This window comes from Gastrolobium bilobum, unplaced genomic scaffold (genome assembly GCF_033153095.1).
Source record: "Gastrolobium bilobum isolate Gb01-03AN ecotype WA unplaced genomic scaffold, APGP_CSIRO_Gbil_v1 utg4866, whole genome shotgun sequence".
In the NCBI taxonomy this organism is placed as follows: domain Eukaryota; kingdom Viridiplantae; phylum Streptophyta; class Magnoliopsida; order Fabales; family Fabaceae; genus Gastrolobium; species Gastrolobium bilobum.
The window spans coordinates 129689-145949 of NW_026896414.1; the positions used below are offsets into that span (position 1 = coordinate 129689).

Sequence of the window (16261 nt, forward strand, 5' to 3'; positions counted from 1 at the left end):
TCCCAAAACCTAATAAAAGGAACAGAAATAGAGGAAGGAGGAACTTTTGGACAATCAAGAAGAGAAAAACAACAAAGAGAGTGGGAGTTCCTTGGAGATTCAAGGATTCGATCGATCAAGACGGAAAATGTTCATCTTTCTTTTCTCTTTTAGGTTTTGAATGCCAATTTCTTTTACTTTTATTTTGTCAGACATGAACATGTCTGGCTAGTTTTATCATTGTGGCAAGGGTCACAACCCTTGATGTGAACCCCTCTTACCTTGGTTGAAATTTACGTTTATCTATTTTAATTGAATTTATCTTTTCTTGTTCTTCTTTTTATAATTCTATTGGAACTGATCAATCTAGTAGGATTGCGAGGGTTATGGTTTTCAATAGGGATGTTGGAATTCTAATTCCTGACAAAGAATAAGATAATTGTTCATGTACGCACTAGGAATAAGCTACATGAACCGCGAACGTTAAAAATTCATTGATTCTAAGGGTTAACTTGAAAAGGGATTTCTAAGGGATTAGGATTCTAATAGAGCTAATAAGGTTAAAGTCACTAAGGGATTAAAACTTAACTAATCATATAAAAGATGATGAATCGTTTGATCAATTGAATAGGTAAATGTAAACGTAATCCAAGTTACAAGGTGGGGACCGGAAAAGTGTTTGTTTCTCTTTACCGCAATATTTTCTCAAATATTTTCTCTATCCTTAATCTTTTGTTCTTACATTCTGAAAGCACTTTTGGAATCATTTACATTTTTCCTTTAATTGTTTTAGTTTATTTTATAAACCACAATTGTTCTCAACCTATTTTGATTTATCCAACAAGAGAGGAATAGTTATAACAACTTAGGTGCCTCAATCCTCATGGGATGATATTCTTACTCACTCTTTTATTACTTGGTACGATCGGTGCACTTGCCGATTTTACGCAACAATTTTTTGGCGCCGTTGTCGGGGATTGACTACGCCAAGTTATTTATAACTTTTGATTTTCTTGATTGGATTTTGTGTTACTAATCTGTTTGCTTTAGTTTATGCGTGGTACAGTTGATCCTGAAACTTTGATCTACGAACCAGAGATAGAAAGGACTACAAAGAGATTAAGAAAACTTACCAGGCAGAGAAGGCAAGCAGAAACTTCTACTCCACAGTTTGAAGTAGAAACAGAGATGGCAGCTCAAGATCCACCAGCAGCTGAGTTGATGGAATCAATTTTGGCCCTGCAGTTCACAAGGCCAAACTCGAGCATTGTTGTAATAACCTGCACCGTTAAATAAGGAATTTAACTGATTAATTATGAGAAAATAGGAAATGATTCCATAATTGACCCTAATAATTATTAAGAGGGCTGAGAGTCGCTTTTCGGAAGAAAAGTGCAGATACCGGTTCTGCTAGTCGGTATAAATGCGTACCGAAAAAGTATCTCGAAAAATTATAATAAGTGCATGAAAATTACTAGAATAACATATAGGACTTGTAAAACGAGTTTCAAGTCCAAATAATAAGAACTGGTGCCAGAAACTGATACTGGCTATGAAAAGCGCGTACCAGAAAGTTGTTCCGAAAAATATAATAAAAATATGATAATTCTTGTAAAATTGTGTAGTTTAAGAATCCTGAGTTTGGGATTAAAATTCTAATCCTGAGTTTGGGATTAAAATGCTAAACGTAGCAATTAAAGTTAATACTGTGTGTTTAAGTGTGTTTGAGCTATAAATACTCTTATTATGGGCACAAAACCCTAGGATCAGTTTTCTATACGTGAGTTTGGGGCTGACATCTGCTGGTTACTATTCCATTGGCCTTCCCTTCCATTTCTTGAGCCAAGTTGTGATCTTTCTCAATTTTCTTCACATTTCCTCCTTGTAAACACTTGTGGGTGGCTTTGTGAGGGTGAGAGATAGCTTTGTCTTGGTGTTCCAGCTACTGTGTTTGAGGGTGGTAGGCTGAGTTGGTGAGTTTGAGTTGGTTGAGCCTTTGTTAAGGCATTTTGAGCTACAAAGTATCACCTTTGGGGAAGAAAGAACTCATCTTGTTGAGCCATTTTTGCTTTCCTTGGAAGTCAGAAGTGTTGGAGCTGTTTGGAGAGCTCCAAGAGCCCTTGTCTTTTTGTTTTGAGCTTTGGTATGTTGTACCAACCTTTGATCATGAGTTTAATGCTTAAAAATGAAACCTTGATGCATGTAATGATTAAAAGATGATAACCTAACGTTGGGTAATGCAAACACACCTAGAAATGCATGTCTTAGTGTCTGAATTCAGTAAAAACCCAACCTTGGAAGGATATCTTCGCGAAAATGCAGAAACTGCATTCTGTCGCGAAATATCCGGATATTTGCTCGTGAAATATCCGGATATTGATATCCGGATATTGCATATCCGAATATACCCCGAGGAATATCCGGATATTCTGGGATTTCGAAGAACAGTAGTTGTGATGTGTGTACAGCAGGCTATTGGGGGTTTGTGGATCGTAGATTGATGAAGTTGAACTTCTGTAATTAATGAACTAAGTCTGAATCTTGTGATTAAGGGCTTGTGGCTTTGTTGGAAGCCTTAAGACATAAATCGTTAAAGGAGAACGTAGTCTTTATGTTAATGCTTTTGAGCTATGCATGTTGATACACTTGCTGGTCCTAAATCAGATTGTGATCTGCTGTGTGTTGGACTTGAGCTATGAGGAACCTTTGCATTGGATAGTGAGCTTGCAAGGTAAGCTTTCGTGTCCTCGGTTTGGCCATGTTGTGGTTCCACCATGTCCCATGGGGGTATGGTTATATGCATGTTGTGTTACATGCTTTTGATGTTTTGGAAATACTATTGAGCTGTTATATGCTAGTGCCTTTATGATATGCATGTGGTGTTCCACCTATACGGTAAGCCTGAGTATGTGGTACATACAAGATGGTGAGGCTGTGGGTGAGGTGCAAGAGGTGTTCCTTGTACTACGTGTGGGTAATAGACGTATTCCTGCATTTCTCTGGCCAGTAGAATAGTGATAAACACACATGGCATGAATATCTGTTGCACTGCATTGTTTTGGAACTTATATTGATATAAATGCTTTTAGAACTTATATTGCACATGTAAGTGAGCTTGGGGTGGAAGATCCTTGAGGACCCCTTGTCTTACTGAGATTTCTGGTTTAGAGATCTCACCCCACGTTTGGGGAATGCTTATTTCAGGGTCAGGTAATGTTGAGACCTTAGGCGGCAGGAGGCTGGAGCTGAGTTAGATAATGATGACATTATATGCTAACATGTTGGATGCTGGATATGCTTGCTATTTTTATGTTTTTAGCTTCATGTTATGATTTTGGATTATCTTGTTGAGACGCTGTTGATTTGGTGAGCATGAGGATTGTCCATGCCACGTAGACTTGTTATGTCTTGCTTTTATTAGAGTTGTATTAATGTATCAGGATATTGTCCGGATTACGTGATGTAATGCCGTGACTTAGATACTCACTTTATATGTTATATTGAGGTATTTCAGTAGATGTTTTATTGCAATTTACATTCAGGCGATATTTTATGAAATTGATTAAGTAATCAAGTTGGTAATTGATAATGACGTCATAATTGAAAAGAAAAAGAATATTCCGCATTTTTAATTAAGCATAGCTTAATACGATGTAATGATAACACTACTAGATATATACGGGGTGTTACAATTGTCAAGCCATCAATTGTTGCCAATAACTATGACATCCAGCCAGCACTAATCACGTTGGTGGAGAAAACTCAGTTTGGTGGGGAAGACTATGAAGATCCTCACAACTTCATAGACAGATTTTTAAGAATCCGTGATACAACTAAGCACAACGGAGTGACAGATGATGCGATCAGACTCCGATTGTTCCCGTTTGCTTTGACCAGGAGAGCTCTCAAATGGTTAGATCGACATGCTCCTAATAATATCAGAACATGGGAGGAATTGGCAGCTAAATTTTTTGCTGAGCACTTTTCTATGGAAAATTACAACAAGTTGGTAAATGAAATTACCAACTTCACTCAACAACCGGGAGAGAACTTATGTGCAGCCTGGACCCGATTCCAGGAGTTGATCAGAAAGTGCCCACAATATGACTTGTCAGATACCAAGAAGGTCAGAGTCTTCTATAATGGGGTGACACCAAACTCCAGAATGATTATCAATGGTGCAGCTGGTGGAACTATAGAAAAGAAGACATCAGCTCAAACCTTAGAGCTGATTGATTTTATGGCAAGGAATGAAAATGCATCTATGACAATCCAACCTGTTCAGCCCAAGAAAGGAATCTTACAACTGAGGAACAATGATGCATCACTAGCTGAGCAAAAGATGATCTTTCAACAGCTAGGCAGTATGAATGCCAAGCTAGATAAGATGCAAGTCTCGACAGCTCAAGTTAATTTATTTAACTGTGAGTACTACAAGGAGCAGATGAGACTAATGAGTGCCCAACACCCATGGGAGCTGAATCGTTCCAGGTCAATGGAGTTTGGTATGATCCAAGACCACCACAAAATACCCAAAGCTTTCAGAGGAATCAGAATGGTGCCCAAGGCATCAACTTTCAAAGGAGAAATCAAGGGGGAGGCTTGGATTATAAATCCAACAATTACCTGCAACCCCCTCCCCTTCCACATAAAGAGCCATCAGAGTTGGAGAAAGCAATGATACAGCTTTCCAAGACCACCAATGATCACATGCAGACTACTGATGCCTTCATGAATGAGACAAGAGCCTACAACAAGAACCAAGATGCATCCATCAGAAACTTGGAGACTCAAATTGGCCAACATTCAAGACAACTAGCTGAGAGGAGTCAAGAAAGGAGCAATGCAGTGTCAAAGGAGCAATGCAATGTCATCACTACAAGGAATGAGGAGCTAGAAAAGAGAAAGTTGAAGTTTCTACAAGAAAGGATGAACAAGCTCAAAAGGATAAAGAAGAAGCACAGGAACAATCTCCTGCAGTTCAAAAGAAGCAATGAGATTTCTCACGTTTTGAGAAACCTCCATATCCAATGAGGCCCAAGCAAAATGAGTAAAGGAAGCAATTGTCTAAATTTTTAGATATTTGTAAGAAATTGCAGATTAATATTCCTTTTGCAGACACTTTGGAGAAAATGCCTTCATATGCCAAATTCTTGAAGGAAACATTATCTAAGAAGAGGAAGCTCACAGAGGATGAACCGATTACACTAACAGAGGAGTTTAGTGCAATCTTACAGGAAAATATTCCTCCAAAGTTGAAGGATCCAGGAAGCTTCAGTATTCCATGCACCATTGGCAAGACAACTGTAGAGAGAGTCTTATGCGATCTTGGTGCCAGCATTAATGTGATGCCATTAACCCTGATGAAGAAGCTGCGAATTAATGAAGTGAAGCCAACTAGGATGAATGTTCAACTAGCCGACCGCTCAACAAAGCAAGCACATGGTATTGTGGAAGATGTGCTAGTCAAGGTAGACAAATTTCTAATTCCTGTTGATTTTGTTATCCTTGACATTGATGAAGATGCCAGTGTGCCTATGATCTTCGGGAGGCCATTCTTAGCAACCTCAGGAGCATTAATCGATGTACCTAAGGGTGAGTTGATAATGCGCGTGGATGGAGAGCAAGCAATATTCAAAGTACTTATAAATGAAGCTCCTCCATTGCCTGCTTCTCAACCTAAGAATCAAGTCAACTACATTACTGAGAAAAAGGTTGAGGAAGGGAACAAGAAGGAAGTCCATCAGCTACATGAAGAACACAAGCCAAATGTTAAGATGGAATAACCCAAGAGCAAGAAAAAGCATGTGAAAACTAAGTTTAAAGTTCCTGAAAGCCCTCCTCCTTATCCACATGCATATGAGTATAACCATGGCAGGACACAAATTCTGAGCAAGGGTATAATGTCATCACTGAGCCCGAGTTACCAGCCACCATGATCACAAAGAGTACGTAAGGCTCGTGACGTTAAACAAGCGCTATTTGGGAGGCAACCCAATGGGTTTTTATTATTATTATTTTTTATTTCCTTTCCTTTATTTGTGTTTAATTTTTATTTTGATGTTTTTCATTTCTACTTAGGATCATTGAGACATATTTGGTCTTTGGTTTTGTAATTCCCCAGTACATTGGTCATGTTATTTTTTGCCTGATATTTCACATGCGGGTGTTGTTTTTACTTGCGCAGCAGTTATTTTCTCCAACTAGTTTAGTTATTGCAGAGGACAACAATGTTCTAAATCTAGGAATTGGCCGCGTACGCGGAAATTGAGGTATCGCACACAGAAAAAGGTTCAGCAGATTCATAGCCACTTCCGGGGAGTTATTTTAACCTTTCCAGTTATTTTCATTTTGGTAGAAATTTTTTTTTGTTTTGTTTTTAGTTTCATTTCCTGCTAGACGAAAGCACAATTCTGATTTAGATGTGCTACTCGGTCAATTCCTTGGTTGCAAATGAGGAAGCATTGCATGACATACAGGATTGTCATGACATTGCATAGAGCATGAATAGAGATTATGATTGCTCGTTTGTTTGATTTCTATGTTAATAATGGATAATGATGCTTGGAATGAAATTAGGAAGAGTCTAGTTTGATACTACAGCTTGTGAGGTTTGTGCCTATACAACTAATTTATTGAGAGTCCTTATTGCAGTAGTACTCTAGAACTTGATCTAATTCTCTCCAATGCATGTGTTGATTGAAGTGATAGAGGCATTTTGTTCTATTAAGCTTATGACCAAATAGCTACTTGAGAAATCATCCATTGCTAGCCATGTTGAGCCTGAGACCATTTTTGTTCAATTACCTTATTAAACTGTTTAGACCACTTCCATCAGAACTTACCTTAATTGAGATTGAAATGTCAATAATCAAAAAGTTAGAAGTGATTGAGGTAAGCTCCACTAGAAGTTAAACAGTTGAAGAGGAAAAGAAAAGAATAGTTCCCACATGAATTTAAAGAGGAAGAAAAGTAAATTGCAAAAATTGAAAAGCAATGATGAAGGAAAAGGGTGAGAAAAAGGAAGGAATCATGAATTCAAATAAAAAGTGGAGCTAAAAATTGAATTGAGAGATGATTGAGTCTTAACGAAAATGGTGTTTCAATCTCAATGATTATTCAGCCATTTTTCAAAAGATCCTAACCTTAAGCCAAGCCAAGTTATAACCTTGAGAAGCCCTTTTGATCAATCATGCATGTGTTGATGTTCCTCATCTTTAGGAACTTGAGAAAAAGATCAAGCTTATGGTAGTACAATAGCTGCGATGGAATGAGTGATGATGAATACCCTCAAACACTGAGTGATGAGTGAATATTATGTCTTGTGAGGGGTAATCAAGTAGACTCTGATATTTGAATGTAGTTGATAAGCATCGTTTTAAGCTTTGACTTGGAAATCATTCATGCTTAGTATAGTAATCTTTATGATTGTCTGGGCAATGTTATGCTTGATTAATTAAACCCTGCTTCCCATGCTTTAATTTTGTTTATTACTGAGGACAGCAACATCTAAATCTGGGAATTGTTTGATGTGCGTTAAGCATATGATGCTTTCTAACTTAAAAGAAGTAAGGAATTAATCATAAATATGTGAAAATAGTCATTAAATGCAAGAAATATTGATTATTCCTTTTCAATCATGCTCTTACTCAAGTTATGTGTTTTAATAGCAGGAAATGCCACAAAAAGGAGAAAAAGCGGAGAAGCCAAAGTTCTCACTGGCGCACGACGCGCTGAAGTCGGCGCACGGTGCACGGGACCGGCGCAAGGTGCGCGGAACCTGGCGTACCCCGCGCCATTTTGGACGAACTGCTACTGTATCTCAGCGCACGGAGCGCGGGAGGCGGCGCGCACGGCTCGCGGGAGGCGGCGCACGGTGTGCCATTTTTGCATATCCTCTTTTGTTTTCCCAAGCACGGCCAGGACTGGTGCAAAGTGCGCGGGCGATATATTTTTTGACTCCAATCTGATGAGAATTACCCAAAAGAAGGCCCAGTTGGAGTGCAAACGAAGTAGGTTATCCCAAAACCTAATAAAAGGATCAGAAACATACGAAGGAGGAACTTTTGGACAATCAAGAAGAGAAAAACAACAAAGAGAGTGGGAATTCCTTGGAGCTTCTTGGAGATTCAAGGATTCGATTGATCAAGACGGAAGATCTTCATCTTCCTTTTCTCTTTTAGGTTTTGAATGTCAATTTCTTTTACTTTTATTTTGTCAGACATGAACATGTCTGGCTAGTTTTATCATTGTGGTAAGGGTCACAACCCTTGATGTGAACCCCTTGTACCTTGGTTGAAATTTACGTTTATCTATTTTAATTGAATTTATCTTTTCTTGTTCTTTTTTCAATAATTCTATTGGAACTGATCAATCTAGTAGGATTGCGAGGGTTAGGGTTTTCAATAAGGATGTTGGAATTCTAATTCCTGACAAAGAATAAGATAACTGTTCATATACGCACTGGGAATAGGCTACATGAACCGCGAACGTTAAAGATTCATTGATTCTAAGGGTTAACTTGAAAAGGGATTTCTAAGGGATTAGGATTCTAATAGAGCTAATAAGGTTAAAGTCACTAAGAGATTAAGGCTTAACTAATCATATAAAAGATGATGAATCATTTGATCAATTGAATAGGTAAATGTAAACGTAATCCAAGTGGCAAGGTGGGGATCGGAAAGGTGTTTGTTTCTCTTTACCGCAATATTTTCTCAAATATTTTCTCCATCCTTAATCTTTTGTTCTTGCATTCTGAAAGCACTTTTGGAATCATTTACATTTTTTCTTTAATTGTTTTAGTTTATTTTATAAACCACAATTATTCTCAACCTATTTTGATTTATCCAACAAGAGAGGAATAGTTATAACAACTTAGGTGCCTCAATCCTCGTGGGACGATATTCTTACTCTCTCTTTTATTACTTGGTACGATCGGTGCACTTTCCGATTTTACGCAACATAGTACCATGGAATGATTTGGGTTTTTCCAAAAATAAGGGATGGCTGCGAAAGGAAATGATGGCTAAACAATCACACAAGAGCAGAGTGAATTGTGTGTTACTTCTTTTGTATAAACAATAAAAAACAAAAAACTCTTTACTAGAAAATCAACCAAAATGAAATTTATAAAACATCAACCTTTTCCTAACACAAAAAGAGAATTAAAACATATTACATAAAATGTGATTTAGAGGATTAATAGAGGAATCAAAAAGAGAAGGTAAAAGATAAGAAAATCAATGTAATTCAATACACTCTTCGAGAAAACATTCAACAACGAAATCAAACTGAAAACTAATAATTCCCAGATCTTAAACAGATTCAATATAACATGTATAATCTAGAAAACTAGTTATAAGCATTGAAATCAAAGAGATAAGGTAAAGGAAGAATCACACCGGAATATATCTTGGTTCACTTTCTATCCATTTGATAGCTACATCTAGACTAAGTTTGATCTATTTAACTATGTTCTAGCTTCCAACCGGTTCCAGAAAAACCAATTTACAAGAAGAATTTCACAAGTCTATGATCACACCTTGACCACACTCAACCTAAGACCCTTAGGATCACTCCACTTGTCTCACAAATGATTACAACAATCAAATCCGTTCAAACAGATGTAGGGGCAACCTCCCCACGTTCAGAATTCTAAAAAAGATCAGAAAAAGATTAAGAAACAAGAGAGTAATTGAGCTTTTTCTCAAAGATATGCAAAAGTAATCCAAATGAGGGTTCTTTTTGAATTCTATATGTTATAATGTTTTCCAATGTTAATTCTTTTTCAGAAACCCTAAGAATATATTTATATAGGTATCTTATCGAGTTACTAACCGGTTATAGCCGTTAGACATCTAAAAATTCGAATTACTTAGCAGATAGTAATTGATTTCTTTTCGTGGGATAATCGATTACTTTCAAAAAGTATTCGATTACTTCATGTTAGAAACCTATTTTTCTGTTGGTTTTTCAATCTAATTGAATCTTAGTGACTTCTAAAAGATTTCTAGTGACATCTAGCATATTTATGATCACGTCTCATACTTGTATAACAACTCTCCATGTGTGTGTGATCTTGTATGCAGGATCTAAGTGTATGTCACTAATACATGAGTTTGTGACCTATTAATGCAACCTTCAAGTTAAAGCTCAATAAACTCAATCTTAAAGTTTCTATAACTCTAAAACTTATTACAAACAGTAAGAGCATTAAGTCTTCTTTGTCTTCAATAGTCTTCATGATTTGAGCCTTCTATACTAACTTGAAAAATTTTGACTTCTAGCTCGAGTTTGCACATTTGAGTAGCCTTATCAATTTTACACTTTGATTTGGTCTTCTAGTACTATTAAGGACTTATTGTCATACCTTCCATCGAGAGCATCCATATTGAGCTATGTTGGTCCTTTGAGGTGCTTTATTATCATCAAAACTTTAATATCATAATCTTCAAGACCTATGGTTCAACAAGCTGAGTTGTGAATTTAGTTGGCACCCAAGGACTTCGATCGTTGCATGCTCTGATGCCATTTTTTTGCCTAACATGAATCCTAGTTGAGATGGTGGCATCTACCATACTCTCTCTCACTCTCTTTTTCTCTCATATTATTAAAAAAATTGAAGATTGGTTCACTCTGCTTGTTCTGATATTTAGAGAGGATAAAAATTCAAGCCTCATTAAAAAAATGAAAATGTATGGTAAAATTGTATTTGTTTTGCTTTAGTAGGTTATTTCTTTCTTTTGTCCTATTGGTTATTTGAAGTATGTAGAAAAGGAAGATGTTAGGTCGTTGTAATTTCAGTTCTCAAAGAAATGTGTCTTTCGATATTTCGACCCCCCATAGGAAAATAAAATCTTAGCTTCGCCACTGATCAATGAATCCCTAAAATTTCCCACTTCAAGTTAATTTTGCAGATTAGAACACACGATATAATATTTAAGAATTTCCATGCACAACATAGCTAAGTTCTCGTCGGGTTGGCTCGTAACACGCATAAAATGAGTCGGGTTAGGTTGGCAAAAATGAGCTGACAACTTGAGCCAGCTCGGAAAAAACCGAGTTAATCCGCAGGTCAAACGAATCAGTTCACGGGTTATCTTTTTTTTTATTAAAAGAATACGAAAAAATAATTAGGGGGTCAGATCTGTTCAAAGAAAATAGAAACATAAAGGCTAAATCCCAAACGCATACAATATTTTTTGGTTTGTGTTTTGTAGATAATGATGATGATAGTATTTCCCATATATTTTGGGTTGCTCTTCTTCGTGGGGGTCTAATGGTCATGAAACTTGATTTGGTTTAGCAATATGTCTTGTTGGACTTGAAACTTGAGTATTCATTGGTGCTATGTTTAGCATATTTAGTGGCTAGTAAGTAGTGATTATATTTAGTGTTTTTCTTTGTAGTAAATATCTTATATCAAATGAAAATTATTTTCTTTGCTTTCTCACCACATGTATCGAATGAGTGTGAAAGACTTTTTTTTTTCTAGCCAACCCGTGGACTAACCCTAACCCGACTCGGGTCGGGTTTGGTTGAATTTTTTTGTCTCGTTTTCTTTTCGAGCCAATTCTAATCTTGCTTATTTTTTCGGGTTGCAAATAGATTGGGTCGGGTCAAGCAGAGTTGACTTGTTTTGCCATCTCTTACTGATTTTATGTTAATTAAAATAAATGTCTCGTTCCTAGAAATATATAGAATGGTGATGGTCGTCATTAGATTAATATAATTCATTGGAAAAATAGTGCTCTTAGTCTTAGCTTATATTACTCTGCAGGTGACACTCAGGGAGTCAACTCATTATTTGCTCAAAAACTTTATGAACATTATTTGCTCTACAGTTGGCTCTTGTCAATTCTAAGCAAATACTTATCACGTGCATAATCCTTCATTAACCGTTGTATATATCTCTTATTCGAGGGACCCGAGATATCGTATCACCCCATATTCGAAATAAATTATTTTTTTTTGGAAATATTCCAATCAATTCATTGCTTCGTAATTAATCCGATTCGGGGTGGGTCTAGGATTAAGGCTTTAAACCCCTCCCAAAGGTGGTACTGTAAAGATTCGAACACATGCTCTCAAAATAAATTATTAGAGTAATTAATTTTTGCAGGAGATAAGTTATTTCTGGTAAGTTTAAAATGATGTCATTTTTGAGCGAAATCAAAATAATTTTATAATTCTAATATATTGCAGGATTATATTAATATTTATAATTATAATTTTTTAATTTTATAATCCTAAAAGTTCATTGGAGATAGGTTTATCTCCCGTGACTGAAAAAATATTTTTCCCAAATTATTAAGGGGAAAATGGAGAGAGGCATGATAAAATTTTATAATAATTTAAATACCTATTATTATTATTTTTTTATATTTTCAAGAAGGTTGTATCTGCTTTTTATTTTATCTTTCCAAGCAAAGATAAGAATTCATTGGTGGCCTTGACCGTTTATGGTGTAGTGCATATATTTTATGAAAAATATTTTCTCCTATTACATGAGAATTGAATTATTATGTTATGACCCTTCGACATGTGTGTAAAGCTTTTCTTTTATTTTTTCTCTTTTAAAAAAAGGAGAGATTCACTATTAATTAAATCACAATATAAAAATTCAATTCTTTTGCAACATGAGAAAATCAAAGTCCATATTTTATGGCGATGGTCGGGAATAATTTTGTAATCCATGTTTCTATATAATATTATTTTTAATATGCATACGTGACTTTTCATATTTTCAAGGTTGTATGTGCATTTTTAATCTTTGTTATTACCAATATATCAATTCTTCATTAGCTATTAAAAATTTGGTCACATCAAAATTGACTTTTTGTAAATGAGACTTGACCAATCCTATCTAATTTTAACGTGACTGATGGCTGTAAATCCGTAAATTAATTCAAAAATACTACAGTTTAATATATATTTTTTTAAATAATAATATTTAAAAAAAAATTATCTCTAGGATATATAATATAAGAGAAGAAATCTTGGACTGACAGACATACTGATTTTCAAATTGGACATCGTTTGTTTAGTATATATTTCAAATTTTATTTAGACGTACCTTGCTTATGCAATTTTTATCCGGGTTATAGTACAGATCAAAAAGTTTCTATTTAAGATCTCAGAAGTTTCATATTAATTTGAACGTTGCATAATCACTGCCCGTTAACTGATAAAAGAGCTCAAAAAAAAAAAATCAACTTTGATTGCTTACACCCTTATCCTTCATTTTTGCAATGAGACAATCCGGACAACCCGTTAACTGATAAATCATACAAAATAATCTAATCAAATATTTTTCACTACGTGACAATACATGTGGAAGCAACCAAACTTATTGGTAAAGCTAACAAAATTTCATAAAAGTAGTGCATATCTGCCAAATATTATACATTATCATATCCATCTATATTTGATCTCAAGCTGAGGCAGCTAAGAGTTTTCTTATTCCCGCTTTCTGTTCATCAGTGATCCGTGTTGGGAACTTGATGTTGAACTTTATCCTCAAGTTCCCCTTCTTTGATGGATCCTTGGGAATTGGCATTCCTTCTCCTGGGACAACCTCCTCATAGTTTGGATGAATAACATTGTTGATTGGTATGTTTAAGTTTCTACCATCCAAGGTAGTGAGGTGCATTGTATAGCCAGTTAAGGCCTCCACAAGAGAAATCTTCTGGGTGACAATCAGATCATTTCCATCACGAGTGAAGACACCATGTGGTTTTTCATCAATGATGAAAACAAGATCTGCAGGAGTCACATTTGGCTGTTCATTTCCCTTCTCTGGGAAGGTGATCTTTGTCCCCTTCTTCCAACCAGGCTTCACATTAATGGTCAATATCTCCTCCACTGGCATGGTTTTACTGTAGTCACAGGAAAAGAGAATGCATCATTAAATGAAGACTATCAATAAGCAATTACCACAACAGAAAAAGAAACCAAAAGTACAATCTGGAATGAAGATGCTCTCTCATCTTGTATTAATATAACAATTCGAGAAATGAAATTCACCACCTCCATTTCCTTTATTATTTTGGTTAGAATAAAGGTGACATTCTTGAGCACACCAAAAAATATCAGAATTTCATTCAAACATATTATCTAAAAAATAAATAAGAAAAAAAATCCTAATACTTTTGATGCTCAAGGTCAAGGGAATGAAGGTTCAGTGTACCCTTTCAAGTTTTAGCTATAACCACCTACTAAATTTTACTAGAAGAATCCTTAATCCCAACATTTAAATTAATGGAAATCCACACCTATAAATCATTAACCATTACAAAAACTAAAACACCTATCAATCAAGGCTCAACAATTGCCCACAGAAGATGAAATTAGATGTACTGATAAAAAACGGAAACCACTCAACAACTAAAATGGCATCCATAACGGACAGCCATTTAAGAAGCATTAGCTCTCAATAGTAATTTTTCACGCCATGCACTCAAAATAAAACCAAATGAAAATAGCAGACCTTATTGATGATGAACTAAATCATAATTGGAAGCAGTCATGTTTTAGGGTCAATTAATTTCTCCTTCAGTGGATCCAATATATGCTTTTACTTACAACCAAATTGAAGTTCAATCCTTTCAATAATGCACAAAATTGACCATATTAGAGATCATGTTACAGATACCAAAAAAACAAAAAACTGAAATAACCAAGTAATAACAACTACTCACCCACTGGCATCTGCAATTTCTCTAGAGATCTTCATCTTCTTCGTAGTCCCTTTATATATATCCTCGAGAGTACAGGGCAACTTGTTCTCAATAGGAGGAGCTTTGCGAGGTGCACCTTGATTCATATGTACCCCTCCTCCTTCCCCAAAAGATCGAAACACATCATCACCAAACATTCCACCAGAGAACCTTGATCTCATGCCACCACCACCACCACCTCTTCCACTCATGCCACCAAAGGGGCTTGAGAACCCAAAAAACTCCGCAAAAACGTCATCAGCGTTCCTGGGATTGAACCGAAACGATCCCGGGATATCTCCTGTGGAAAAGAAAGTAGCTCCTCCACCACCAGCACCACCAGCATCAGGTGGTGGAACCTGACCCTTCAGACCCTCTTCCCCATATTGATCATAGATAGCTCTCTTCTGAGGATCACTAAGCACCTTCAATAATAACAACAGAAAGAGAAAAAAAAGTAAGCATCACCCACATAAATTTTTTTATTGAATTTCACTGTTTTTCTTATAATTTCAGAAAAAGCTAAATAATTTGCAATACCCTTACAGAAAAACATTAGAATCACAATAGAATAACAAAAAGTGAGCATCACCCAGATAAATTTTTTTATTGAGTTTCACTGCTTCACTCCTAATTCGAGAAAAAGGCTCAAAATTTTGCGAAAACACATTAGAATCACAATAGAGTAACAAAAAGGGAGCATCACCCAGATGAAACTTTGAATTGAGTTCCACTGTTCCACTCCTAATTTCAGAAAAAAGCTTAAAATTTTGCAATACCCTTATGAAAACTTACATCATAGGCTTCGGAAATTTGCTTAAACTTAGCTTCAGCTTCTTTTTTGTTGTTTGGGTTCTTATCAGGGTGCCATTTCATTGCAAGTTTCCTATATGCCTTCTTCAAATCATCGTCTTTGGCATTCTTATCAACCTGTAAGATCTTGTAATAGTCCACACCCATCTTTCGTGGTGATGGTGCTTCTCCTCTCTTTCTCTTCTTCAGTTTTGCTGTTCTTCTTCTCTCTCCTCCTTTAGTTCTATGATGTTTTCTCACACAAATTCAGAGAGCTTGCGATTGCAAATTGAGGTTGATGATAGTGTCCGACTATCTTTAAATCTTTAAGGTCTTTTTTGGAAGTTTAATAATGTTTTATATGTAGAGCATCTCGATCTCTGTAGAAAGTTCCAGAATCCACACAGTTGCGGTTAATTTTCGATTTCTAGTATCGGTGTTAGCGGTCTGAGTTAGTTTTCAAAGCAAAAAGAATCATTTCGATCTAATATTTTGGTTTCATCGTCTAATCATCGCCGTTGTTTTTTTTTCATCCGATTAGATTGAATTAGCTTTTAATTTTTTAAAAATTTTAAAATTTATTTCATGATTATTGTGCAAATAATATATTTTATATATACTTTTGTTAATTATTATTTTTTTGAAATACAAAAACATTAGTAAACGATAATATATTTTTTTTTGTAATGAGATATGAAGCTCTACACAAAATTTTGTTGATAAGATATAACTAGGTTTTTTCTTGAGTTTAGTTGATGGATTAATGAGTATTG

General features: G+C 35.7%; 2 protein-coding genes and 1 non-coding gene across 7 annotated transcripts; 1 reads left to right on the plus strand and 2 right to left on the minus strand.

Annotated features, from left to right (window-relative positions):
• The first annotated feature begins 1032 nt into the window (after positions 1-1032).
• Positions 1033-5765, plus strand: LOC133299591 (uncharacterized). The gene is made up of 5 exons (XM_061499061.1): positions 1033-1223; positions 3652-4343; positions 4424-4969; positions 5098-5285; positions 5574-5765. The coding sequence occupies exons 1-5, from the start codon at positions 1033-1035 to the stop codon at positions 5763-5765; spliced, it is 1809 nt and encodes a 602-aa protein (XP_061355045.1).
• Positions 3983-4089, minus strand: LOC133299595 (small nucleolar RNA R71). Its single transcript, XR_009749954.1, has one exon. It is a non-coding gene; the product is annotated as a small nucleolar RNA R71 (small nucleolar RNA).
• A 7401-nt stretch (positions 5766-13166) lies between the features above and the next one.
• Positions 13167-15833, minus strand: LOC133299586 (uncharacterized). Of its 5 annotated transcripts, XM_061499054.1 has the most exons (4): positions 15492-15833; positions 14868-15121; positions 13754-13856; positions 13167-13663 (listed from the first exon to the last, which is right to left on the minus strand). In XM_061499054.1, the coding sequence occupies exons 1-4, from the start codon at positions 15654-15656 to the stop codon at positions 13412-13414; spliced, it is 774 nt and encodes a 257-aa protein (XP_061355038.1). In that variant the 5' UTR covers positions 15657-15833; the 3' UTR covers positions 13167-13411. The 5 variants fall into 5 exon arrangements, with proteins under 5 accessions (XP_061355038.1, XP_061355036.1, XP_061355037.1 ...); XM_061499052.1 differs by having other exon boundaries at positions 13171-13845; positions 14815-15121; positions 15492-15819; XM_061499053.1 differs by having other exon boundaries at positions 13172-13856; positions 15492-15818.
• Between the last annotated feature and the right edge of the window lie 428 nt (positions 15834-16261).

Bases quoted from the DNA above. Each gene is read 5' to 3' on its own strand.
- LOC133299591 (XM_061499061.1), top strand. From the start codon at position 1,033: ATGCGTGGTACAGTTGATCCTGAAACTTTGATCTACGAACCAGAGATA. The intron at 4,344-4,423 runs GTATGAATGCCA...TACAAGGAGCAG, and splicing joins GATCTTTCAACAGCTAGGCA to ATGAGACTAATGAGTGCCCA. The intron at 4,970-5,097 runs GCAATGAGATTT...TTCCTTTTGCAG, and splicing joins TCTCCTGCAGTTCAAAAGAA to ACACTTTGGAGAAAATGCCT.
- LOC133299586 (XM_061499050.1), bottom strand. From the start codon at position 15,656: ATGGGTGTGGACTATTACAAGATCTTACAGGTTGATAAGAATGCCAAA. The intron at 15,135-15,480 runs TAAGGGTATTGC...TCTCTTTCTGTT, and splicing joins GCCTATGATGTAAGTTTTCA to GTTATTATTGAAGGTGCTTA. The intron at 13,857-14,678 runs GTGAGTAGTTGT...CTGTGACTACAG, and splicing joins GAAATTGCAGATGCCAGTGG to TAAAACCATGCCAGTGGAGG.